At 39.1% G+C, this 27,996-nt stretch overlaps 1 protein-coding gene across 1 annotated transcript in view; it reads right to left on the reverse strand.

Moving 5' to 3' along the window:
• Window positions 1–21,619, reverse strand: part of NEB (nebulin) — a gene marked incomplete at both ends in the record, with an annotated part of 113,845 nt that extends 92,226 nt beyond the window's left edge. The window contains 26 exons of the mRNA XM_080347214.1: window positions 885–1,196; window positions 2,066–2,173; window positions 3,208–3,312; window positions 3,553–3,759; window positions 4,375–4,686; window positions 5,485–5,592; window positions 5,965–6,069; window positions 6,732–6,938; window positions 7,071–7,382; window positions 7,686–7,793; window positions 7,891–7,995; window positions 8,452–8,550; window positions 9,196–9,300; window positions 9,398–9,505; window positions 9,588–9,689; window positions 10,356–10,472; window positions 11,197–11,304; window positions 11,501–11,605; window positions 12,563–12,667; window positions 13,392–13,496; window positions 13,597–13,701; window positions 14,007–14,111; window positions 14,540–14,647; window positions 15,573–15,776; window positions 18,717–18,761; window positions 21,587–21,619. Coding sequence (XP_080203340.1) covers window positions 885–1,196; window positions 2,066–2,173; window positions 3,208–3,312; window positions 3,553–3,759; window positions 4,375–4,686; window positions 5,485–5,592; window positions 5,965–6,069; window positions 6,732–6,938; window positions 7,071–7,382; window positions 7,686–7,793; window positions 7,891–7,995; window positions 8,452–8,550; window positions 9,196–9,300; window positions 9,398–9,505; window positions 9,588–9,689; window positions 10,356–10,472; window positions 11,197–11,304; window positions 11,501–11,605; window positions 12,563–12,667; window positions 13,392–13,496; window positions 13,597–13,701; window positions 14,007–14,111; window positions 14,540–14,647; window positions 15,573–15,776; window positions 18,717–18,761; window positions 21,587–21,619 — 3,543 coding nt within the window. The remainder of the gene's footprint in view (window positions 1–884; window positions 1,197–2,065; window positions 2,174–3,207; window positions 3,313–3,552; window positions 3,760–4,374; window positions 4,687–5,484; window positions 5,593–5,964; window positions 6,070–6,731; window positions 6,939–7,070; window positions 7,383–7,685; window positions 7,794–7,890; window positions 7,996–8,451; window positions 8,551–9,195; window positions 9,301–9,397; window positions 9,506–9,587; window positions 9,690–10,355; window positions 10,473–11,196; window positions 11,305–11,500; window positions 11,606–12,562; window positions 12,668–13,391; window positions 13,497–13,596; window positions 13,702–14,006; window positions 14,112–14,539; window positions 14,648–15,572; window positions 15,777–18,716; window positions 18,762–21,586) is intronic.
• Between the last annotated feature and the right edge of the window lie 6,377 nt (window positions 21,620–27,996).

The following is a 27,996-nucleotide window of genomic DNA, read 5'->3' on the forward strand; positions in this document are numbered from 1 at the left end:
AGGGCAAATTTTGTGCGCAAACATCACGCTGCTCTCCTCGTGACCACCCCAGCGAGGCAGCCAGGCAAGCAAAGCCACCTCAGCCAGGCCAGGCAGTAAGACAGAGACTTGAGATGGGAACTGGTGTATCGGAAAAGAGCAGTGTCTGAAGGTCAGATCCCCCATCTGTTGGCCGAGGGGAATAAGCACATTTTCTTCTCCAAACAATGCTTAGAATCTGAAGCACATTTTCAATCAGATTATTAACATTATTTGGAATTTCAAATTTGTCAGAGGACTGTTAAATAATGCAGATTAAACTAAATACCTTCTGGATAAACAAACAGACCCTACGTTTACACTAGGGAAAAAAATGGAAACAAATCACAAAACCTAACGGAAGCTACAATGCTTTTTTGAGGATCCTTATCATGTATGGCACATGTATTTGTTGGGGGATAAAGGCAGGAAGGAAAAATGAACACAATAAATAAATCTCAAATACCTAAGTATAACACAAACACACATAATGTATATTTTTGGTAAACTTAAATTTAGAGGTTAGACTCCATATAAACCTTTGATCCCTGGCAATACAAACAATAATCACAATAATAACACACTGGAATTATAACTCCAGCTACAAAAACCACACAAATTAGAAAAGTGTGTTCTTTTGCTGAGGATTAGCCAAATACGTAGAAATACAAAGGAAGTTGTTACTTGCTACAGAAGGTCCTGAGAACTCATCAGCTACAAGTAATTCTGATCAGATTTGGAAAACACAGGGTTCCAGACCAGACACATCTCAGTCTACTGTTAATCTAATATAGTTAATTTTTTAGACTTAGAAGTGTAACAGTCATTCTGAGAAGAAAAAAATGACTTGATGAATCATTACGTACATCGCTCTGAAGCTGCATCACATTTCTTGATAGCTCCAGATTCACAGAATCAGGCAAGAGGGTGTAATTGTGAATCAGCTGTTTATAGCCAGAGTTTGTAACGGCTTCCTGGGCTTTCTTGGCAGCTGTCACGCTGAACATATCCAAAGGTGTATGATATTTGGTCTTGGTGATTTCGTAATCCTTCTTGTACTCACGATCTGATTGCAATTTGGCCACTTTCATGTAATGAACAAGTTTAGGATCATCCTGCAGGCTGCGGTATCCAACCTGTTTGCCCTTCTCTTTCTCATACGATTCCTTGTATTTGTACTAGAGACAAAGGAAGAGAAAGTCTTAACCACTTTGGAAACAGAAAAGACAGTTCTGATAAATTTAATACTTTGAAACTCAATACTTTAACAACTGCAGTTCATTCTATAAACTCATAAATTGTTTTTCAGACAGCAAGGGATTATTTTGGTTAAAAAAAGAAGAGAATTGCTGGATTTCTCAGCTTGTGCTGACCCCTGGTATGAATCTAACCCTAAATATGCAGTTACATGCCCTCACTCACCACTACCTCTGCCATAGACTTCTAACTCTCAGGAACATTCAGCTTTTATTTAAAAGAGTAGCATAATAATATATTATTGAAAAATCCAGGACTACCAACCAGTAGTCATTCCAATATTCAGTGGCTGGAGGAAGGGAAGTAATTTTCAGCCTTTTGCTACAGTTAGTGAATTGATTTCTGTGTTCCAAATCCCCTTTCACATCCTGTGTCAGACAGCACACTGAGCGTTACTGCTGCCAGTTGACATAACTGCTTGTGTACAGCTTGTGAATGCAGGCCAAGTACAAGTACAGGTCTCCAGCAGTTAAGGACACAGCACAGGTAAATTATAACAAAAGAGCTTTCAAATAAGCTGGTGAATACTTGAAGTATATACAACAAACAGTCCCAGCTCACCGGCACTCACATACAATACGATGCACTTCCAAAGAAACAGGTTTTTCAGAGGTTCATGTAAACATCTGAAGTCATTTGTCATTTCACAGTGTCATAAGAGTTTCCGTTTTCAGAATTAAGTGTCTCTATGCTATTATATGAATATAGCATATGCTCTATAGCATAACATGCCACAGAAAGCTGTAATGCAGAAGATGCGTGTATTCTGTTTTACGGAAATTATACTTACATCACTTGCAATATTTCGAGAAGCTTTAGCAGCAATTATAGGAATGGCATCTGGTTTCAGGTCATATCCTTTGGCAATGGTCTTTTTCCAGTCTGCTTTGTAGTTAGCCTTATAGGGAAAAAAAGTGTGAGTTCGCAATGTTAAAAGCAGCAATTTCAACAAAGCTGTTTAACCCCATAGTTCCATTATAGTTACGGGAATCAAAACATTCAGCTTAGTTGGTGCGATTGCAAGGAAAAATGTTAAGCTGTACACAAACTACAGTTTTATTACGATAAATAAATCTACTACAACCAGTTCAACTCACATAGCTAAATCCTTAACTCCATAAGCACGTTTTGCAATTTTTACATGGAATAACTCTACCAGTGGCACTTTTGCTGTTGCTTAACCAAACCCCCTTCCCATTTGACTGAACCTTCAGACATTTTTTCCTGTTAGCTTCAAAATCGGGCCTTCTGGTCTTAACTGACTGAAGCAAGCAGTCTGGCTGGTTTTTTGTTTTCAGTTTGCATCTGCACAGACTAACAGTATTTCAAGGCTTTCTACAGGATGGGACTAAAGGAGATGTCAGCTTTTACCTAGCTCCTGGAGGCCACCAAAATGCCACCAAAAATGTTAATATCGCAAAGGCAATAAAATCGATACTATCAGTGGAGATGTTTATAGTGTTGGATGGATGCAAGAAATGTCGCAAAGCAGTCAGACAAGCAGCTGAATGGCACAAAAAGGCATTACTGTCTTTCCACTGGATGAGTTGGTTTCCTTTGAAACCCAGCAGCAGAAAGCAGGATACGGCAACCTTGTTCTGCTTGCCTCTGTAATGCATTTTATATAGATGACATAGGTCTCCAAACCTATAGGAATTTGAATACGTCATGCTGGTTTTCTCCTTCAGTCCATCCAACTAGTTTGGCTATAAAGCACTGAAATGTGTCTGTGTTCATGAGTGCTCAGACAGTTTAAGAATTTCCTTAACAAGCACAAAATTCATTGACGTCTACAAGTAAAAGCTTAACTGAATTCAGAGTTTGTGCACGTCTGTATTCAGTATCATACCACAAATAAATGGAAGTTGTTCCCTCTATTAAGTAAATGGCAAATAAATATATTATTGAACAAACTATTGGTTATATGCTCACATCGCTCAAATTGTAGGCATTGACCCTGGCTTGAATAAACTGAGGCACATCAGGATCCAGGGTGTATTTGTGCTTTACTTTTTCACCCTCTTGCTTATATGTCACCTGCAAGGAAAAAATAAACAAATACTTGTTGACAAGTACAAGGTAGGTAATAGAAGTGTTAGCAAACAAAGACAATGCAACGGAGCTTAATTCTTACCAACAAATTGTAAATGTACTATTTTTACAGTTTTTTAAATGTCAATATTTTTTAGGTGGAATACCACACGGTGACATACAGATAATATATATGTTCAAAAAAATAAAATCACTGTATTGCATTAATAATGAAAAGTCACTTACATCACTCAGTTGCTTGGTGTTGTGCTGAGCTAAAACCATTGGTATTGAATCCGGTATGCTTGTAAATTTGATGGTGTCTGGGTGCTGACGGTATTTCTTTTCATTTAATGCCTCTCCAGCCTTTTTAGCTTTTTCAACATCCAGAGAACCGAGAGGACTCCATCCAATACCCTTGAACCAGCTATTATAATCTTGTTTATATGCATTCTGAAGGAAAGAAAAGCAACATGGAGCAAGATTTCCTCACAAAACTAATAATTCCATTTAAAACAATAATCACATAGTCTAGCTAATGTGTCCTACATCAGCAGGAGATATTTATAAATTCTTGCAGAGAACAACAGATCTCCTAGGATGGAGATCTCCAGAATGTATTTCTAGTAGCAATAAGAGTTATATTTGGTCCACTTCTTCATCCTAAATCATTAACAACAGTTGGAATACACTATCATATCTATCTCACGTGAAGACAAAGCAAGATGACTTAAAAGAAGTCTTAAAGAATAAAACAAAATTATGTTAGTTGCAAAATAAAGTTTTCTGAGAAAACGTGAAAAAAAACCCATTTACATTCAACAAGCCAAAAGTTTGCTCTCCACTGATTCACCAACATCAAAGTCCTATTGAGTAGAACTCACCTGGAATTTGGTATTTCTAAATGCCACCACCACTCGATAAAACTTCTAACTGGCTTTCCAAAACATAAGGAAAACAGACAATTCTCATGCAGTAATAGCAACTTCCATTGATTATAAACTCGTATGTTACTCGTCACAGTGTGCAGGAAAACATGGACAAAATTGCAGTCACTGACATACTTACATCACTCTGGATTTCCATCATGTTCTTTGCAAGCTCAACATCCATGGCATCTGGCAGGTAAGTGTAGTGATGGATCAGATTTTTGTAGTGGGTATTAGAAGCCACATCCTGAGCGTGCTTCGCAGCCTGGATACTGTACATGTCGGGAGGTGTGTGGTATTTAGTCTTGGTCTTCTCATAGTCCTTCTTGTACTCACGCTCAGACTGAATCTTTGCTACGTTCATGTAGTGGACAAGTTTGGGGTCATCTTGCAGGCTTCTGAAACCGACCTGCTGTCCTTTAGCCTTTTCATATGCTTCTTTGTATTTGTACTAGAAACAGAGGAAAGAGATCAAATGTACTATGATATGGCTATTGAAGTTTATGCTAATGCAAAAGAAAAGAAAATCTCTCATGACCTTCATTGGAAAAAGAAGCTGCAAGGAGTTGAGACAGATAAACTCTGCTAAATGGCACAGCCAGAGACTGTACCCACATTAGCTCTTCTTGTTCCACCTAAGCCCGTACACAACAGGTTACACGCAACACAATAAGATATATCCACATCAGCTTTTCTTGTAAGTGAGGGAAAATGTTTCCTAAGCATTCTTGTGTGGAAAGGTGTATAGAAAATAGCAGAATAATGGAGACAATCCTCAGTCATTTGAAAGCAACAGCAAAAAAAACGCAGTATAACTGGACAGGTTCATCTAGTTCTGTGAAACCTCTGAATCACACCCCACGTTATACAATTTGCACTAGAAGGCTTTCTGATTCACATATAAGCCATACTCCACTGTATAACCAAAAGCACCCGTCACACATATTGTCTCGTGGTCTGTGTATTTTCTGGAAATTCGTCACAGGATGATTGTAAGAACTACTGATTTCATTTCTCCTGTGAAAGATGGGTTAAGAAACACAGCACAACAGCATTTGCTTATCTAAGGCAAACAAGAGTAGCATAAAATCAGTTCTACACAAACTAAGCCCTTGGGAAAAACTAAGACTCTTTCTTGCAGTCCTGACCCCAGTGAGACTTGTGCAACACTGAGGTCTACCACGTGGCCTGTGATGGACAACCTTTTTACTGAAGGCTTAAGAAAAGTGTACCTGGAATAGATACTTACATCACTAGCAATGTTTCTTGAAGCCTTGGCTCGAGCAATTGGAATAGCATCAACTGACACATTGTGCCCTTTAGCTATCAGATCATGGTAGTCTTGTTTATAATAGGCCTGAAAAAGAAAATCTGTATTATTCTAGAGAACTTAGTAATCACATGAACTCTGTGCAAGTCACAGCTACTCCTAAGCTACTGCAGGCAATTCTTTAGAAGCAGATGCAGAGGGGACCATATATAACTATCCATTTTCATTTATGAGAACAGATTTATCTATTAATTAAATTAATTAAATGATTACATGATTAAATGGAATCTGGTTGAAAATTAATATGACATCGAAAATGAAAAAATACAGTGATACAAGTTGATTATATAGAACTGCATATCAGTGAAAGATATCTGCAATGTGAGTGTACAATCTGTAAAATAATACTAAAAAAAATCATTAACAATACGTAAAACATGTTGTAAAGAAGTGACTTACATCACTGATATTAGCTGCATTGTATCGAGCTTGGATAAACTGTGGGACATCTGGGTGAAGAGTGTATTTATGTTTAACTTCCTCTCCAGAAGATCTGTACAGTTTCTGTAAAATATATGATGCCGAAATAAATCCTTCTTTCCTTGAAATGGTGGCCCCAGCTCACTGGAAATTGACTGAGGGTTTATGTTTGATTTTGCAAATAAATGCACATTGCCTATCTCATTAAGAGTGAGGCTGCACTTTTCATACAGAATTGTTGATCTTACTGATAGAAGGAACACATCCGAAAAGCTCTACGCAGTCTTTACTCAGTAAAATTAAACCCTTTAATGGACATAAAACCCCATTTCTGAAAGAGTGGGATAATAAGGGATCACAGGAGAGCGCAACATAAAACAAACCTTGCTGCATTATAATTATGGGCATATTGTGATTCATCAAACATTCTGTAATTCATTCATTATTGTAGGTGGCAAGACATCAATAAACAACTTGAAAATTTCACATTTTAAAATCAAATGTATTTCAAATTTACTTAAGTTATAATTGGACAGAATCAACTGATGTGAACTGAAAGAGCCACATGATTTCCACGGATTTGCAGACTTACACTAGGAAATTACTCAGGCAACATCAGAGCACAAAACAATGACCACACAGAGAAACATTTTCAGGCTAATGGTACTTTAGAAAATTTTAAAGACAATGCTCAACTCTCCCGTAGACACGTCTCTACCATAACACCCATTTCTTCCTCTACTTACATCATTGAGTTGCACTGAATTCTGTTTGGCTTGGACCATTACCGGAGAGTCCACAACACTTGTAAATTTAATGGTGTCTGGATGCTGACGATATTTCTTTTCATTCAAGGCTTCTCCAGCTTTTTTGGCTTTTTCTACTTCTAGTGAGCCAATGGGGATCCAACCAATGCCTTTCATCCAGTTATTATAATCTGCTTTGTACGCGTTCTAATAAAGGAGTGAAAACAATGTTTTGAAAGTTAGGAATTAGAAAGAACAATTAAGAGAGATCTCCTGAGTCTTCATAATTTTTGCCTGAGGCATTCCAAAAAAATTCTGTTCACATGAGTTTTTACTTACATCACTCTGAATCTCCATCATATTTTTGGTCAGCTCCACACTCATTGCATCTGGTAAATAAATGTAGTGGTGCAGGAGGTTCTTGTAATTAGTATTGCTGGCGATCTCTTGAGCCTTCTTGGCACCGACAACATCGAACATATCCAGTGGAATGCTGTACTTAGTTTTTGTGTTCTCATAGTCTTTCTTGTACTCCCGGTCAGACTGCATCTTGGCCACCTTCATATAATGAACGAGTTTGGGATCATCTTGGAGGCTCTTGAAGCCAACGAGTTTACCCTTGGCACGTTCATAGTCTTTTTTATAGTTAACCTGTCAAAATATAATAGAACAAGGAGAATACCATCTTAAGTGTAGTAACTTAGCAATAAGTAAACTATTTATTCACAGAGAATTACATAATGAAACAGCCTTTTCTAAATGTAATTATACAAATACATTAGTGAAGCGATGAGATATCAATAAAAACATAACTGTGTTAAATATGTCCAATAACACACTCAAAAAAGGCAATAAATAAGTTATCCTTCAGATACTCCTAATAAAAATAACTGTAAATATTCTTTATGTAAATTCTTTTGAATTAAACAGCTCCTTTAGGAAGGATGTACTCACGTCACTGGCAGCCTGCCTAGCAGCCTTGGCAGCTTGGATGGGAATAGCATCACTTCTCAGATCATATCCCCTTGATTTTATTTCGTCCAATCCCGTTTTGTAATAGTTCTGGAAGAAAAGGTGAATTTTCAATGAACACTTTCTAATTAACAGAAACTTCATATTGTAGGTTGAATCAAGAGCTCTGCATTCAAAGTATACTTACATCACTAACATTGTAGGCATTAACCCTCGCCTGTATAAACTGGGGCACATCTGGAGGGAGGTGGTACTTGTGAATAATTTCTTCACCTTTGGATTTATATAATATCTGCAAAGAAAAAGAAAGAAATCTAGCAGCCCTGTGTTTACAGATTATAAATGCTTAATAATGCAACTTAAAGATCTCCTGCTATGTCACTCCCAAACACAGACAGAGCTGAAGTCCTAGTCCTTGCCAAGTGGATGGTATAAACCTCACTGACTTAACTGGTGTGAAGAACACATCAAGAACGACGGACATAAACAAAGTTACAAACATACACACTAAAACCTGACATGAACAGTCACTCAAAAAACCCAAAAAGTATCTGATTTTCAGGTGATCTTCCACTGGAAGAGAACTGCAAATACACAAATGTTTTTGTGCTCGTGTGCAGGTATATGCACACACATTCACCTACACATTCATTTCAGGAGTTCTCTTAAAACTGGATAAAAGTGAAGGTGGTCACAGTGCAGAACCTGGTGATGTCAGAGCAGCAACAGGTTTGCTGAGTTCACTTACATCACTCTGCTGTTTGCTATTGATCTCTGCTTGTTTCTGTACCGGAGAGTCAACCACTTGAGTAAATTTGATCTGATCAGGATGCTTTTTGTAGGTGTGCTGAAGGACAAAAATAAATACATTTGCAGAAAAGGCATATGAGCAAAATGATCTTATAAGACACAGCAACGTAGCATTACTTGAGACAGCAGCTATGGCACTGATGCAGATATGCACTGTTACGCACAACAGTTCTCATGTTACTGTTAACATAATCAGAGAGCAAATAAATTCATAAAAGTACTTTTAAAGTATTCATGTAAGATATTTTGCATAGGTATATAAATATTATAATGTATAGTATACACTATACTATACACATTATAATACATACACTTTATTATATACAAATATATGTATTTTTCAAGCATTAAAGTGACTGAGGTACTTTAAAGTATTAATGTCAAAATATGTTGACTCAAGCAGGCAAATGCTTGAGGTTCCTTCTTCATTTTGGTATTACTCCTCTGATCCTATGTTTTCACTTGAGTAGAAAAGATTGTGCTATATCTGTCTCGATCACTAGGTGTCACAGAAGGCTCTAAAATACAGTTGGATATGATTTTTTAGAAGTCACATATGCTAATAAGGCCAAATTCAAAATTATTGACATTACCAGGAATCACTCTGCAAATTTCTACATGCCTGAGGAGCAGAAACTGCACGTAACTCGCTATTTGCTAAGAACCACTGTACTGTACTTACGTCTTTACACTGCTCTAACTTCTTAATAGCTTCATACTCTTGAGTTATGGTCTGAGGGAAGTAGCATTTTGTCTTTTCCTCCTCATAATCTGCTTTGTAGTTTTTCTAGGAAAAAAAAAATCAATATTCAGTAAGAAACCAGAATTTAGCATTCTCTGAAATGAAAGCAGGATGGTGAAAACAAAATGATTGTCACACTTACATCACTCTTCATAGCTTCAACCTGCATGCAGTGTGTATGATGCGGGTCCTCGAAGCTGCCCAAATAGTGTCCTAAAATATTCTTTTGATAGGCATCTTTATACTTCACCTGGAAAAACAATCACAAGTTGATAAACAAAAGTAATCAAGAGTGTCAGTACTGCAGGACGTAACACGAATGGAATACGTACATCACTAAAATTCTTCAGAACAGTATCAGTCTGGAACTTGGGTGTGTCACAGTAATTCATACTGGTCGCTTTTGATTGTTCGTAGGCTTCTTTGTATAATTTCTGCAAAAGAAAATCATGTCAGATAATGCAGTAGATTTCACTGCAACTCACATTAAAAATTACAAGGGTGAAATTGTGAAATGATTGCAAAGAAAAGTTTTGCCAGAAGACTGAAGAACAGATGGTACTTTTTACCCCAGTGACTTCTTTTTTTAAAAAAAACCCCTCTTTTTAGTGACTATGAGGTTTGTAAGGGAAGACAGAAACGTCTGCCTAATGGGTTTTGAACTTCTGACACTGAGACATATGCAAACTCTTTTCATACAGATGAAAACAGCAAGAAAAGAGAAATCAAGAAGGCCATTACAGTGAGTAACCAGAACACGATATATATGAGCAGGTAAAAGTACCACATATTTTACCATTACTGACGTCAGTTAAGTTTCTTACAATAGTAAGGGAAGAATGGTCATCTTGTGATCCACTTTCCACAGGGACCTAAATGAACTACACAGTAATTAGCTATCCCCATAACATGCCACAGCTATTGTTACACTCTGCTGGGGAGAAATGACTCCTGTTCCGGTTGGGGGTATCTCATGATAAATATCGGTCTATACAACTAAAAATACTAAGAGATCCAAAGGAGAAGCCTTGTGAAGAAATGATGAGTTTGGCGTATTGTTCATGACTGAAAAGCATCCACTGTCCTTTGATAATACTTACATCACTCAGCACATTTCCTGCAGCTTTTAGTTGCCTCAGCAATGGGTTCTCCGTAGCAGGAAGCACATTATAATCTGCAATAGCTTTATTCTTTTCATAGTCTGCTCTGTATTTTACCTTTGAAAAAATTAAAAGGGTGAGGCTTTAAAAATCAGTATTGGAAGCCAAACACTCACTAACCTCTGTCATCTTGAATTTTGCAGGAAAATTTTGCCTGTTTAACTTATGATTCATGGTGGCAAAGGACTATGAAAGGCACTGGGATCACAGGAGTGAATGGATGATGAGACGGGAGGCAGGGTGAGAAGACAACTGAGAGTTGTTTAGTAGATGTCCCCACCTCTAATACCCCCTCCAAACGTAATTTTTCAGATATCAGTTGGCATCTCAGAATAGTCACATTCTTACAAAGTAATATTTGCTAACGCATATACTACTGCAGCAAATGCAGAAGCCAAACAAATTTTGTAGTTTTAACAAAAGATGGGTCAGCACAACACCACTGAGATACACTGAGCAGGGATGAATAAGTATGAAAATACTGAGCCAAACCAGCCAGCTTAAGTTGGTCTTGGTTAACAGTATTGATTGTTCCAACTAAAAATCAGGCACATAATGTAAATTCTACTTCACTGAAAGAAAATCCTACCTCATGGGTGCTGTTGTGGAAGATCATAAGCATGGCTAGAAATCATTACAAGCTTCCTAGTGGAAGGTACACAAGAATACATGTTTTGCACGTAAGAAAATACTTTTGACACTTGCCAGAACATTTTTAGCACAGACTGGCCTGATTCAGAACCACACTCACGCTGAAGAGATGGGAACCTCCATAACATACCTTACTGACATTTTCGGAAACTCGCTTGTTGGCTTCATATTCTGGAGTTTCGGTCTGCATAAAGTAGATTTGGTCTTTCATGTTTTCAAAGTCTTCCTGGTATTTTCTCTGTTAGGAAGAGAGACAAACAGATAACAATGTAATCAAAGGCACTTACACTATAAATCAGACATCCACAAAGTCGCTTCTTTAGGACAAGAGAAATACCACAAATGGAGCAGGTAAAATGAATCAGTATTTTCCATATTAACATATGCAGAGGCTGAAGTTGTTCATTTCAAGATTTTCTGAAGAATTCACTTACCATGCTTATATTTTCTGCGTTCATTTTCGCAATTGCAACATCATAGCATGGAGTTTGACTCCACTTGCCTTTGATCTTGTTTTTATAGTCCTCATGGTAAATAACCTATAATGAAATCAAGAAATAAAATGTAATCCCCAAGATACAGCTCCATTTTCACTCACCAAATTATTTTTTTAAAGTCTTCTTTTTAAAGCTGTTTCACATTTTCCATCTGCCTTACAACGGCTTTATCAGTTGTTGTCAGAACATATTAAATATGATATGGCCTAAGCACTTTAGGATTCAGTTATTTCTCTAGCACCTTCCCTGACCAAAGAAAGGATAGGCGAACTAAGACCATTATTAATAAGAAATTATCTCTATGAGACATCATTAACACGTTCCTTTAGGTCTGTTTTCTCACTGGTCACATAATGTTGGACATAAGATTGCCCTTTGGTTAAACAAGACTTATATTTATATCATATCTTCCTGATTTTTGACCCAGTGTTCCAAATGTATTTTCAGCCACAACTGTGCTAATTGTCACAAAAAAATACAACTTGCCTAATGCTTTTTTCATTTTTACTACATTGGTAAAGATTCTATATGCCAAAAATAACCTTAAAAAGTCAACATTTTATTGTTTTGGAGATATTGATATAGTTTACTATTTTATTCATTTAAAGGAATTATAGTACTGATCTTGCTTTTTAAATGTCTAAAAATGTTCTTGATGACAATTTGGCTATGGAAGCATAAGATTCAAGAAATATCCTCTAAATGAAATACTACCTTACTTCACCTTCCAAATGGGTTCACGACAATATTTTCTCAGTGGTTTTGCAACCACAAGTAAATATTGTAACTCTCTAATCTTATACAGCAGATAATTTTAAATACATAGCAATAAAATCACATACATCCTCTTCAGAATAGCGACATTCTGAACTTAATCAAAGAGGTCTTCATAGGAGCTTTGGTCTTTTCTTTTGGTTTCCCTTTCTTCAGGTCCCTTTTTGCCTCTCTAACTCCAACCATGAGGTTTCTACAGAAAGACGAGCCCTGCACTCTACTCACATCACTCAGCTGCCGCGTCACTTTCTTGGCTTGTTCCACATCAGGTGGATCTGGCAGAGGAGTATATTTAGATTTTCGTTCATCGTGCCCTTTTTTGTAGACAATCTGAAAATATGAAAGAAGTAAATGTTTACAGTAACCACCAACTTAAGCATCAGAATATTTACTCTAAACTCTGCTAACATCACCAGAAACAGAAGTAGTCCCATCCACAGCCACTGCAGCAGAAACTCTTTCAGTCAGTGTATTCGGGAGGACCACTGAGAAGTCTCTTAATAAGAGACAGCGAAAAAGAATCAGCTCCCTGGGGAAGTTTATTACCCAGAGCTCCTGATAAGCATGGACTCGTAAACTTACAGACATCTGCAAAAATTCACTGAAACCTTTAAGTGAGATCTGAAATTCTCAACTGAAGAGTTCTATGTATCTAAGTAGCAGGAAATCACACAGCTTCACAAATACCTGACTTTTCTTATCACACTTTTAGAGACAGACTCATAAACCCAAACCCATGAACTGAGTTACAGCCAACCCTGAGAGTTTCTCCACACATTTTGAGAGATATTCGAGGTCTTCTTATCGATTACCTCAGAAGATCTTTAATAAATCAATTATTTCAGTCACTCACAATCCGGCATCAAACTGTCAACAGATTTATACTCTAATACAGAGCACGCATTATTCTACTGAAATAGCATTACTATCAGAGGTAATGCACACCTATGCATTTTTATTTTCTGTTCCATTATAAGACTTTAGCTGAAATCAACCAGGAAATCTACAAAGTGACACTGTAACTGTGACCCATCTGGGAGGCTTTGATACTTACATCGCTCAGAGCCTTTTGAGCCTGTGCCACCCTTCTGAGCTCTGGACTGTCATTGTAAGGGTAGAATAATGTTTTGTCTCCTTCCCAGTCTTCAGTATAGAGTTTCTGAAAGACAGAAAAATGCCAGAAAACTCATTATGAATTCACCTCTGACTTGAAATGCTTCTTGCACTTCAGCTGCCTAAACTTGTGGCTATTTTCTTACCTTACTGAAGAGTGCTGTGTTTTTTATTGCATTCACAAGCTCTGGAGCATCAGGGGGAAGCAGGTACTTGTCCTTATTCTCCTCCCAGTTCTGTTTGTATAATACCTGGAAAGAAAGATCAGCATGTGAAGTTACTCTATTATTAGAAAAAGATTTATTTTTGTGAATATACTATCTGCTCTAATGAGTTTTCAAAGTGAAAGTCTGAAACTAGCGAGGTTTGAAGACACCAATTGCAAACATTTAAGATAATATTTATCCTTGCCTTACCAATTTCTCTGCTGTCTCTCCCTGTGCTTCTAAACTGTTTTATAAACGCCGCTTTAGTGCCCTGAGCTCAAAACTTTACTCATATCGGTAACTTCATGATGCGCTAATGTTCACAACCATTCTGGAAAGTCAGAACTCACCTTGCTCACTTGCTGGGACACCTTCTTTGCATGTTCGATATCCTTGGCCTTTTCATCAACGTGGCAAATAGTTCTAGCGACCTCACCAGCCATGCGGTATTTAACCTAGATCAACGCACAGCAAAATCCATTTATTCTCACAATGAAAACTGACGGCTTTTTTTAAAAGCAGAATATTAACATTTTGACACTTAATCCTGTAAACACCCCAAACCCAAATTCAACAAAGCATTTAGGACTAGTTCTTCCTTTTTCCTATGGAAAAAAAGTGGATTTTGTGAATTAATTGAGAAAAAAATGCAGCTTTGAGACAGTTTCAAGGTCTAAATTCCAATGTACAGCACAGAACTCAAATTGTCACATACTCTGTATTTTTTGCTCTTGCATTCTGATAAAGTTTCTGTGAAACATTCAAATTGCCTTATCACAGTATCATCAAAAATATCACTTCTTAGCTAACATTTAAAATTGTGACCCAATTTGCTTCTTTACTGCTCAGTAAATACTGTATTCTTATGAGAACTGATACTTACCTCACTGAGCTGTTCTTGCACTTTCTTGATTCTCCGAATTTCTGGGGTATCAACTGTGGAAGCGTATGGCTTCCCTTTTTCTTTTCTAAATTTTTCTTTGTACTTGTTCTGAAAGAAAATGATGACAAATATGATCAAGGCATATCCTAAAGCTCTGGCAGAAATGTTTACAGCAATCATTGATTTGTTTATCTGGTTAGTATAGGAATTTTGGGCAGGTTACTGAATAATACAAACTGGCATTACTAATTACATTTGCAGAGTAAGGTTTATTTTACCCAACTGACTTTCTTCCATGTAACACAAGAGAAAAAATCCATTTCTAACTTGAGACCAGTTTAGATCACCTCTGATTATATTATCCTCAGGAGCTTACCATAGATCACTTTACAGGTGTTTGCTACAGTGACAAAAGATAAGGAAATCATCTGGTGGGGGTAACAGTCCTAACCCCATGATCTCATATAACCCTTTAGCAGTGAATGCTGGTAGGTAATACACTTTAAAATTTAGGAAAATGCATTTGATACCATCTAAATTTGTGCAGAGCAGTTGTTTCCCACTTTTCACAAGAGGGTACAGCATTGCTCTACTGGACTTCAATATCCCATACAGGAATTCAGGTTGCTGCTTGTATTGTGCACATGGATTTTTCTTGGGATATATACAGAGGGATAGAGAAACATACTATCATAAAAATATTGAGTTTTGCTACTCAATAGATATTAGTTTCTGTTATCTTCCTTCACTCGGATCTCCAAGTCAGATAGCACAGGAGTCCTAATAACTGACCTCTCTGATTATCTTCAGCCACCTGCTCCAAGCCACTTTTTGTGCCTAATGATTATCTAACGCATTGAGCAGGACATGGGCAAGAGACGGGCTAATTCAAAGAAGCAAATAACACTAATTAACATACATCATGAAATGAAGTACAGGAGACAAAATAGTAGCATGAAGATTCACAATAGTACCTATTAAATATTTTTAAACTCGGTGTTCCTAAGGAAATGAAAGACATGGGACAATTTACCTCACTGAACAGGTCCTTCATTTTGTTACTGTGTTCCAGATAAGGTGTCAAAAACTTCGATGAATCCACTTTTGTCCGTATCGTCTTCTTTCTGACTGGAGGCGCTGCATCCTCAGCAGAAGGTTTTTCATGCTCAACAGTATAGGTGGTAGTTTTAGGACCTGAGAAGTCTGTGCTAACGGTCTCAGTGACCTCAGTGATCACCTAAGAATAAAGAAAAAAATAATTATTTGCTTTATAACTACAAATCATCATTTTACAATAAGCATTTCCCTCTCCCTACCTAATAAAAGGGTGCTCAGTTCTTATCCAGGAACCATGTACCAAACAGAAAATTACTGACACTCTTCCTAGAACACCTACTATACATCACCCAACCTAAAAAAAACCCTCAAGGTTTTTGACTGGCTGGTTTCTGCATCAAACTTGTGTGGTTATTCCCCAGAGGAGCTGGAAGAACGGGGCTCCTGCTGCCTGTTCTGAATGCAAAACTTCCACTGGCCCCAGGGGGGTCTCAGGGGGGACCACCAGCTACTATAACCAAAGTGCAGAAATGTTCTCAGTGCTGAAGTTGTGTTGAAGACACACACTGCACAGCCAGAGCTCCTAATAACATCACTGAAAGGTGTGAAAACAGGTCAAAGGTGCGTACAGTCATCCAAAAATATCATCTCCTTGCAAAAGGAAAGGAACGGACACAGCAGACAGGCAAGAGCAAGTCTTTGGGACCTTGTAGTAAGTAGAGGATGCACCAGCTGACTGAACAAACACCTTGAATCCACCTTTGGTACTAAGCTACATTTTCTCACAGCCAGATTACAATGATGGCAGAGACATAGCTGAGACATTTATATGAATCAATTGATCATTAGTTGGAAATAAGCCCTTTATTAATTTAAATCATTTATGTACTCGTTTATCAACATGTTCACGCTGTAAGCAATAATTTTAATACTAAGATTCTAATTATTTAAAATAATTATTCTAAGTTAAAAACATGCTCCAAAGTCATGCAAATATCAAGTTTTATTTCATATCAATTAGCTTTTAAAATAAATAAATAAATAAAAGGTGCCTGTAAAAGGGAATCCATGAAGCTCAGATTTCTGACAGCTATTTGTTTTAGAGACAGACCAGAAAACACACCAAGCATTAAATATCAAATTGAGAAGTATACAAAACGTTTTTTCACTAAGTGAACATTACTCGCATTTCAGTAATGATGTCCCGGGATGGTATCAGTTACTTCAGCACTGCCACAAGTTTCTTTCTTACAACTCTTTTCAAATATACAAGTGTTCATCTAAGGTCTGGCACTGGAGAGTTGGAAATCTATCTGGGCAAACACTGTGAAAAGCACTGTGCTGTTAGCTTTAGATCAAAACACTGAAGCTACGTGCTTTTAGAAAAAGTTGGGATATATTTCTAAACCTTCAAGAGGCTGAAAATACAGCATTTTGTAGAAAAAAAAAAAAAAAGCTTTTATTTTCATATGGTTACTCACAGGACCACATGATGCTAATGCACTAGGCCAGAGCTGATGGGAAAAGGTTTAATCATATTAGCTAGAAAGGCATTTGTACTCGTACAAAATGATTCACTCCACACTGCTGTTTTCAAAAACTGATGCAAATCAGACACAGAAATAATCAGTCATGCTACTGCTCCCTCTAAATCCAGTCTGGCTACAGATTTTAGAACACCTGATGAACGGAGTGGTTGAATTAATCTCAAAATGGTAATACGGCAGTCTTCCTTCAAAAACATAGCCCTGGATTACTTGTTGAAAGAGTATTCATCACAGTATCACAGTATGTTTGGGATTGGAAGGGACTTCAGAAGACCATCCAGTCCAATCCCCCTGCTGGAGCAGGAACGCCCAGGTGAGGTCGCACAGGAACATGTCCAGGCGGGTTGGAATGTCTCCAGAGAAGGAGACTCCACAACCCCCTGGGCAGCCTGTTCCAGGCTCTGCCACCCTCACCGGGAACAAGTTTCTTCTCAAATTTAAGTGGAACCTCTTGTGTTCCAGCTTGATCCCATTACCCCTTGTCCTATCATTGTTTGTCACCAAGAAGAGCCTGGCTCCATCCTCATGGCACTCACCCTTTATATATTTATAAACATTAATAAGGTCACCCCTCAGTCTCTTCTTCTCCAAACTAAAGAGCCCCAGCTCCCTCAGCCTTTCTTCATAAGGGAGGTGCTCCACTCCCTTAATCATCTTTGTTGCCCTACGCTGGACCCTCTCCAGCACTTCCCTGTCCTGCTGGAACTGAGAGGCCCAGAACTGGACACGATATTCTAGATGGGGTCTTACCAAGGCGGAGTAGAGGGTAAGGAGAACCTCTCTCGATCTACTAACCATTCATCAAATCATATTTTATTAAATTAAAAATATGGAAGACTTAAGGAACAGATTCTTTGTTTGGAAGGGATACACTCACAAAGTGAAACACGAAGCTTTTGTGCCTGCATAAGCTGATGCCATAAAGAATATTTCATAGTGACATAGCGGAGAGTTGGGTTAAACCTATTTTATAAACAGAATTCCAAGGTAATAACTCCTTGATGACTCAAATATTTGTTACCAGTGACATTAAAAAACATCTACAAAACACCACTTTCCAGTGAGATTACACACAGTGAAAGGCACAAAACTGATACATGTCAACTGGTCGGAGGGTGAATGTTTTTGTATTTCCCTTTGTAACACTGTTAAGTATAATACACATACGTGCCTGTTGTTCACATGTACATGTCTAGTCATATTCACATCCTTGATAATACTGTTCATTTTTAACATTAATTGGATTTTACACTAATAATTGGATTTTACACTAATAATTGGATTTTGTTGATAAGCCATCTAAGTAATTTTCTGCCTATGTTTGTTATTAACATAACCTGTTGTTTCATTTTGTCAGCTCTGGTACAAACTTGGCTGCAGGGGAAAGAGCAAAGGAGCATCATCCCACAACAGGGTCTTCCAGAAGAAATAAAATACTAATAAGCAACTGTTCACAGATATTTGCGTGTTTAGTATGAAAAATTAGTTCTCAGAACACAAAAGGTCATTCATTTAGCATTATGCACTAATCACACGCATATATACACCACGTGCAACATCACAGGGACCTTTACCTCGTGTGGTTCACCCTCTTCAATAACTGTCTCTTCGATGTAGTACTATTTAAAAAAAGAATTTAAAAAGTCATTGTTAGGCCAGATCACACAGAATAGCAATGGTAGCTTCTGTTAAGCTGTTTTAGAAACACACCTCTAGATAAATAAGACTGTAGTTCGGAGGTACCTGCGCAGCCACGGCAGCACACCGAGTATAGAACGATGATTGTGTAACCGCGTGTAAATTACCAACCAGTCCTGGGAAGGGGGTGGAAACGTGGGGCGGTACTAACCAAAATCTAAGGTGGGAACGGTGTACGTACTGTGCAGGTGGTGTTCCAGCTTGTGGTTTTACCACTTGGCATCAAGCATTGTGCAATCACGGAATAAAATGCTATCTGGATCCTGTACGTATCTTCGCCCGCCATCGCCTCAGGCGCACGGAAAATGGCGGCCGCACGATGGCGCCGTCCGGCCCGCGCGGCAGCCGGCGCAGCGCCGCGGGAAGATGGCGGCCGCGCTGAGGGGAGGCGGGCGCGCAACGCCCCGGGGCTGCGCCTTCTGCCTCCCCTCGCTGCTTGATGAAGAAACACACAGAATCCCAGAATGTCAGGGGTTGGAAGGGACGCCCAAAGCTCATCCAGTGCAATCCCCCCATGGAGCAGGAACACCCAGATGAGGTTACACAGGAAGGTGTCCAGGCGGGTTGGAATGTCTGCACAGAAGGAGACTCCACAACCCCCTGGGCAGCCTGGGCCAGGCTCTGACACCCTCAACATGAAGAAGTTTCTTCTTAAATTTAAGTGAAACCTCTTGTGTTCGAGTTTGCACCCATTGCCCCTTGTCCTACCATTGGTTGTCACTGAGAAGAGCCTGGCTCCATCCTCCTGACACTCACCCTTTACACATTTATAACCATTAATAAGGTCACTCCTGAGTCTCCTCCAAGCTCCAGAGCTCCAGCTCCCTCAGCCTTTCCTCATATGGGAGATGCTCCACTCCATCATCTTAAAGATGTTGCTCCATCCGCTGTAATAAACAGCGGCTATTGTATTCAAAAGGTGCTTGACTTGCCACTGACTTCAGAAAAAGTGTAAAATTGCAGGTTATCTTTGAAAATCTCCTCAGCAATGATTTGCTCGGCATCACATGCCAAACAATGGGGACAGAAAGATCTTTCAATCAAGCCCTAAAAAAAAATCCTCATTGAAATGTAAGCCCTTTTTCCCCAGAGTTGGGTTCATGTAACTATAGCCTGTATTTTTCAAGTTTTCTCAAACTGGGCAGTTTGGAGGCAAATCCTGCTCGCTGGCCCTGTGTTTCACCCACCTCCCACAAAGCCTCGGGTGACTCAGTACCAAAGGTTTGCCTCACTCTCTGTGGGGTTTTTTGCACATCACAAATGGCTAAAATGGCCAGTGCAGGCTAATAACTCCAGAAAAATTAAAAATAGTACCTTAAAATCCTCAACGTTTCCACAGCCATTTAGTATTCAGCCATAATTTCATACTCTTTCAAAGCATGAATTTCTGATAGAACTCATGGGTTTAAAATACGTGATGCATATAGAAGTGGAATTGTAGTTAAGAAAACTCTGGAAAGGCTTAAGATGCCTTAAAATTGTACTAGATGCTATTGTTCCTGTGTTATTTAACTTCAATATTAATATACTGAGGGGAGATGCTAAAGCAACACCATCTCGGCCTGTCCGAGGGATGTGGTTACAGGAATGTGGTCATTGGAAATTAAAAACAGAGTGAAACAGCTGTGTAGGCAAAAAAAACCCCACAACTTATCATAATTACAGCAGCAACAAATAAACATTGACAGCAAATAAATATGCATTTTGTTACAGAGAGCACATCATGCTCAGGGAGCATAAAGGCAATTACAAGTAACATGGTAATAAGAAACTTATATATAAGGACTGGTGTCTTTGTAACTAGGTAGTGGAATGTCTTTAAAATGGACTTTATGAATGGTGATGCTAATTTTCCGAAACACATTTAACTAATTCAAGCAGCAAAGCTTTTGACTTTACTTCATTCACTATCTGAAATGTATAATGTTGGCAGTCAGGGCTCAGTGCCTGAAACCAACAGAATATAGTGCAGAGATAATGAGTTTGGGATGTCTACATTTGTACTGTCCCCTTTTCCACAAACACTGAGCAAATTATTATAATCACTCATGTATTTCATAACATGTAATTTCATTTCAGAATAGTGTTAATGCAACAGGTAGACCCCATGGTTTGTTAACCTCATATACTCTTTCAGTAGCAAAGTCAATATTCCAATGGCACTGGCCATAGGTTCCCCAGTTCCGGGGGATTCTTTTAATGAAATTGCTGAGATTAAATAATTAGGCATATAACCATGAATTTAAATGACCTATCAGCAATTAATCTCTGGTGCAACTCCATGGGCATCTACAGGTTTAAATCTCGCTCCATCTCTGCAGCTCCTGCGGCTCGGCCGGTTGGTGGTACCTGGGGGTACAGACGAGAGGCCAGAAAGCGGCTCCCCAAGGCATCACCTCTAGCGTGGGGTGGGTGACAAGCCAGAGGGAGAAGAGATGGCCCGCTGCATCTATAATTATGCAGCAGAGTAATCAGCAAAGCTCGCCACGCGGGTGTGGGATGGTTACAATCCTTATTTAAATAGAGCAACTATGACAGGAACCAGAGGACTTTGTTCCACCAACAGCAACTTTTGTTGTTGTTGTTGACTGATAAAGCCATTTAATAGATGTCTAATCATGCCTTAATTTTCAGAGAGCAGATAGCAAGCAACCATCTCTGCTCATGAGCAATGTCACATTCAAGTGATGGATGTATTCTTTCACAAGGCAGGAAACAAGTATTTCTACTCAGATTTTCTTCTTACCTCCACAACTTCTTCATATTCTTCTTCCTCCATTTTGAGGGTATCTTCTGCCTCTCCCCCACTCACTGGTCACGCATGAAAATGTGAATATACAGTGTTAGCCCAAGACGGAAAGTACTATGAAAAGCTACTTGTCAAGTTCATAAAGCGCCTGGGGTCACGGTTAGTCAGATTATTAGACTGTTGTTGGTTAATTACTGAAAGAACGTGAACAACAGAGAGCGCTAAAGCTGGGATCTGGCATCACTTTGTTCCGGACTATTCTGGGAAAGCATTGGATTAAGTTTCAAACATAGTGATACAAATTTAAAACTTTGGACAAATACTTTATTCTCGTGGTTGTAACTTCAATACCAGAATTCAATAACAATGAAAAAAATAGAGGAAGAGATTTCTTGAAGTACGATTTGATTTTTTTCAATACAACAGAATTATTTGAAGAAGTTTTATTTGTGAGTATTCTACTCTATTTCATTACATTACTCAAGCTCCTGTTTGCACGGGTGCTTTATCTTCATATTCTGCTATATCCCTTCACAAGTAAAAACATAATTTAGGAAAATAGTGTAAATATCTGTTTAAGTGACCTTAGGTTAATGAGGCAATTTCTGTCCTCCCTGCATTAGCTTACACAGATGCTTTGCTTTGGTTTGTTTTTTTACTTCTTTTGGCTTTTTCTCTGTTTCTTCAGACCTGGAAAATACAACAATCTATCCTAGTTGGCTGAATTACAAAGTACGGATTAATGTCAAAACCTTTAATGAATAAATCAACACGACGATTTTGCTATGAGGCAAAGCTACAATTTTCCACCAGCGACTACAGCCCTGTTTCTAATGTTGGCAGGGGATGAGGCTTTGGAACAGCTGCTCCTGAGTCCACAGATATTTGCCGTGTAAGTTAATCCCACCGAAGGACGGGCTGGTTTTGTTTAGCTGGCTAAACTGCAATTCCTTCTGAGGCAAGTGAAGTCTAGTAACGCAGGTTAAATATAGGAACATGGAATACTGTCCCTTTTTCGTTCCAGAGTGTTGAGAAAAAATACCAAAAAAAAAAAATAAATTATGTGTTAAATCAGAATGTTAACTGTTAAAATAAATTAAGAACAACTCAATTAATAAGCGGTGTGTTGTGTGAAAAAGTAGGCCAAGGTTTGTGAAGAAACCCAAGAAGTAGGGGTTGCATATAAGGACATAATCTATACAAACTGTCACTATTATAACCCCCCAAAACACAATTCCAGGTCCTTCCCTCTCGCTGTGGTTTCAACTAGTCAGCCAGGCAGAAAATCTGACCTAGGCGGGCAAGGCACAACCACTGCTCCCAAAAGCCAGACTCAGGTACCAGCTCAAGATCCTGTTCTAAGGAAAAGAATTGAATGCAATTAAAAACGTTCTTACCGGCAACATGCAGTAAATATCCTCAGGAGCAAAGCCTGTGCAGCCTCCCCTCCGGAGCAGTGCGAGCGGAGCGGGTGTGCTGGCTCCTGATCCCGCGTGTGCCCGGTACAGCCAGTCTGGCTCCCGCCCGCTCGGGTTTCAGCCCTAAATAGACTTGGTGACCCTGGAGGGGACACCTGTTCTTCAGCACCACCAAGGAAAAGGGAGCCGGGCGCTCCTGTGCTCCTGAGGAAACCCAAAACACAGCGCGGCTGAACTGCTGTGGGTCTCTGCTGAAATGGATCCTCCCGCAGATCCAAGGGGGCGCTCAAATGGGAAAAAACGTGCACATTTTCCTTCTTTTAGAAATTGCTATAATAATGAATTTGAATTGACAAGAGACATTTCATTCCTGTATTGCACCTGAATCAAAACTACCCAAATTCAAGCATCTCTGAATTTCAGAGAAAGGAGAGAGGAGTCTGGGCTTCAAACTAAATTATGCGTATAAGTCTTTGTTTAATTTTATCCCTTAAGTAGCCCTCAAGTGCTTGATCAGCTTAACGTGGTGCAAACTGTGTGTCAATAGTTCCTTTACTTTGTCTGAAATGTTACATAGCTGAACAGAGTTTCCTTCCAAGGAAAAGTTTGCAAGAAACCCAATTAACAGCCAGTATGCCTAATGAAGAAACATTAAGGATACACAATAAACAGATTAAGCAATTGAGGAGCAATTCTAACACACAAAGTATTCTGGAAGATCAAGAATTATATGATGTATGGAGCAGAATCACAGTGATGGTAACAGAAATGACCTCTTAGGTCATCCAGTCAACTTGCATTATGGGAGCAGCTTTAGGCCTTCAAGGAGGTGCGTTTAAAATCCAATGCCACCAATGGTCTCTTTTCATATCCTATATCGCATAATTCAATAAATGATTGTCAGGAGCCCTTGAGAAACATCTTCTTGTTCCTTAACTCTTTCCAGAAGTTAATATTTATATCCAGATGAAATATCATATCTCATTCACTACTGCCAAATATTTTATACTCCGCACAGAGCTGCGGATCCTTCCCTTTCTCCTTTAGGCAAGCTATATGCTTTCAATTACTTAGTATTTTGCTTTACTAGGCAATCCTTCCCCTTCTAATCTAATTTCTGTTTATTTTAAAGCCCTCTAGTTTCTTACCATCGTTTGAGGATGACCAGAAATTAATCCAGCATGTTGGTGGAGCCTCCTGAGATCAATGTCAGCTTAACCTTCTGCTCTAGCCCAGCTCCTGTGTGTGCGCTCCAGAAATAACTCGGGGGCACTTTTCTCCAAAACGCGGCTTTTCGGTGGGATGTACGATGTGACATCTACAGCAGCGCTGACAGACCTTTAAGGAGCAAGGGGCCTATTTTTTGTACTAAATATGTAATTTATTTTTGTTGTTTCCAGCTCAAATCTCTGTTGATGTCAAAATTAGCACCATCACCAGTGACTCATCATCCCCCTTCTTGGTTTGGGGTTTTGGTTTCTTTTTTTGGGGTTTTTTTTTTGCTTGGTTGGTTGGGTTGGTTGTTTGTTTTGAGCAAGTCCAGGTTCATGGCTTCATTTTCAGTAGTAACAGATGTACTTTACATTACTTTTCCTGTAAATGGCATCCCCCCATAGTCACCGCCACAATACTGGATATCATTATGCCTCATTCCAAGCACCTGATTTCAATCAGGTTTACTAGATGAACAGAAGCTCGCATTCCTTTGTCCTGATGGTTATTCCGACAAAATTAGCAAGCGTTTTCAACTGCAATGACATTTTCTGTGCCTTCTCTTGCACATTCCTGCAAACAATCTCTCCCTTCATGATATACCCTTAGCTCCAAATCTCATTAACAACTCTGTTTAATCTGTCACTTCGAGCTTCATTTTTGTCTAGAATTAGGGGAAAAAAAACCAACAACAAACCATTATATTTTCTGTGATTTCTATTCAAGTACACGATCATGAGTTTTTGGTGAAAATTTAGTGGTTGCTTGCTGAAGCTCTTTTATCTACATACAGCCCATACCAATGAGTGGATCTTTACACACCTATATGTAGATAAATTGTTATTTGTATATTTATATATAATATCTAAACATACCTACCCATATCTTTACATATGTCTATCCATAGGTCTTCAGTGTGGAAATAAAGTACTATGCTCCTCATTACTCATCATATCAATTTACCAGGACTGTTAAAATGTCAACGATACATATTCACATCACAATATCAGCAAGTGTGGAAGGCTGAAGTAGAACACGCGTGAGGTACATGGAATACTAATGCTTAATATCCCTTTTATTTCTTTGTATTGTGTTATTTTGAAAATTCGCGTCTGTGACTCAGATTTCAAGGCTCTGTTTGCTGGAATATTCTGACAACAGCTTCACTTTCTAGGGGATAAATGTTTCAGAGCATCAGGAAAATTGTGGTGTTGGGGAGAGATAGTGTGCTCACCTGCGGCAGAACCACCAAGGTAGAGGAAGACGTTGGTTGGCATTTAAATGGCCCAAAAGTTTAAAGCAGAAAATACCTTCTTGTATTTAACTTTAAGAAAATACTTAGTTCAATGAGTCCTGCTTACCAAACAGCAATTGCTGGGACAGGGGCAAGTGAAGGAAATAACATGTGACCTTCTCTAGATTTATTTAGAAGGTATATAATACAACAACTATGGAACAGCAGCCTACGTATACTTACTGGCCCAACCCACACAGCATCCACATACAAAAAATCCCTGGTCTAGACCTGCGTTTAGTTCATTTTAGGCTGCAGTCTTCCACCTCTGAAAAATATAGAAGCTGATCCTGGAGGCCAATCAATACAGACGATAGAACATAAAGGATGAGTGTGTAAGGACTGCAGGGCAGCTGCACCATAACGCCCTCACCCCCAAAAGACAGAACTGTCACAGAAATTCTACTTCTCTACAACCTACTCCCACCCTGTTACTGACATCTGTGTATTGGCTTGTCATTCGTTCCCTTGGATTTCTTTTACGGTGCTTCACTCTCTAGATTTCAGAGTAGACTTTGAAGAATTTTAACAAGCCAAGGCCACATCCCACATGATGAAACCCAGGTAGCACATACAATTGAACTGCAATCAATTCTTGAAGAAGGCAACTCCAAAACTCAAGAGACTTGAACTTCAATCCACCCTTGCGTCTGTTGGACTGAAAATGCCCCAGGAAACCTGTTGTGCCAGAGACTTCACTGGCTTCTCTGCATCTTGCCCTTTGTGTGGATACAGGTCCTGACATCATTGGCACCTTATTTAACCTGCTACGGTCATCAGGAGACCACCTGCACTTAACAAGCATTGAATCATTGAAAAATGACATATTTTAATACATATTTCTGTCATTGTGTCCATGTTTTAACTATCATTAAGTTACTTTTAATTCTTTTTCCCATTCCTTTCTGCCTACCAGATTTTGCACGACAAAGTTGGGGAAAATCTTTTCAAAACATAAAATCTTGTAGTTGAGCATTTACAGGGCTTTTACCTGAGCTAATCGTGTTCCCAAATGTTTCCTTTAGAGCGCCATCTCCATCAAAAATCTAAACACACTGCAGGCTATAAGAAGCAACATGTATATTGCTTATATATACAATCTGCACAACGTATTATTCAACTAGCAAAATGCTGTAACAATCCAGAAGCCTTAAACACGAAAGCCATTTAGTCTGGGAGGAAGGTGTTAACTCCGGAGTACAACACAGGCTTCAGATCCCTAAAAATAAAGTAATTTTTGTTAGATAAGGCATTCCCAGCCTCTGCCGGGGCACCCACAAGATACATTTATGTTTGTACTCGCCCAAAAATTAGAGGAAACAGGTGCAGAAAATGCGAAACCCCATTAATAATGAAAAAGGAAGAGAAAGAGGGCATTAGGGAAGGGTTGTCCCTCACCAGGCTGCTCTTACAAGGGCTGTTTCATCCCAAATTTATTGTGCCTTCCCAAGCAGGCGCCCAAGGAACTGTGACCCATTACAAACTGTGGTAACAACACCAAGGGACAAGTGTAACAAATGTGCTGCCAGTGCCAGCGCAATGTAAAGGCGCTAATGGCTGCACGAACGTTCTAGCAAACCACTAGCTTGTATTTGTATTTATTTGTCAGATTGAGACCCTGTACAGGTTCAACTCTACATGGTTCCTACATCCCAACTGGACTTGATGATGAAGGAAGGTGCAAAGGAACCGGCTGATCCCAGGACTGAAATAGCTAAAGGACCGTTCTCCCAGTTTAGGGAACATCAGTGGGTTTGACTTGCTCCCATGTAAGAAACACACAAGGGAAGCACTTTCAGGAGCTCAGTATTGAGTCTGTGCGTCACATAGGCTGGCAGCGGAGCCTGGACTGAGCAAATAAATACCTGCACTTGGAATACATGCCACACATCCCTGCAATTTCTCCAACTGTCACGCAGCCTCATCACTAAGCTGTGGCTTTAAGCGTGCAAGCAAAGGGAAAGGCACGTTTTCCTAGGAATAAAAGTATTTCTCAGTATTTGTCTTATCATGTTATCATGGCATATCATTTTAGAAGTATACAAAAGCCACATCACAAGGACTTCAGCTATATTCAAAGGAAGAAAAGCTTACACAAGTCAGTTGGACTTGTGCATTTTTTAACAGTCCAACTAAGCTGTCTCTTCATAAACTGCCGGTGCAGAATTGACAGATGAGGATATGAAATGTACCAATGTGTTTCTCTTTTCAAACAATTCACATGCAGTCTATACTGCAGGCAGATGTGCAAACACCTCCTGCAATTGTTTAGAAACTCCTAAGATGTGTTAGCATATGGAATGGTGAGGCATGAGTAGAAGCCTGACTGTTCAAACTCTGGTAAAAGCCCCCAAATGAAGAGGATTTTGATGTGTTGTTGACACAGGTGGCTCTGAGAAAAGAGATTGTTCCAGAAGCACCTTCTCTGGTGTCAGCATCCGCAGCAGCTCCCAGCCAGGCTGAGCCATGGGACAACTCACCTG

This window comes from Nesoenas mayeri (genome assembly GCF_963082525.1).
Source record: "Nesoenas mayeri genome assembly, chromosome: 6".
NCBI lineage: Eukaryota > Metazoa > Chordata > Aves > Columbiformes > Columbidae > Nesoenas > Nesoenas mayeri.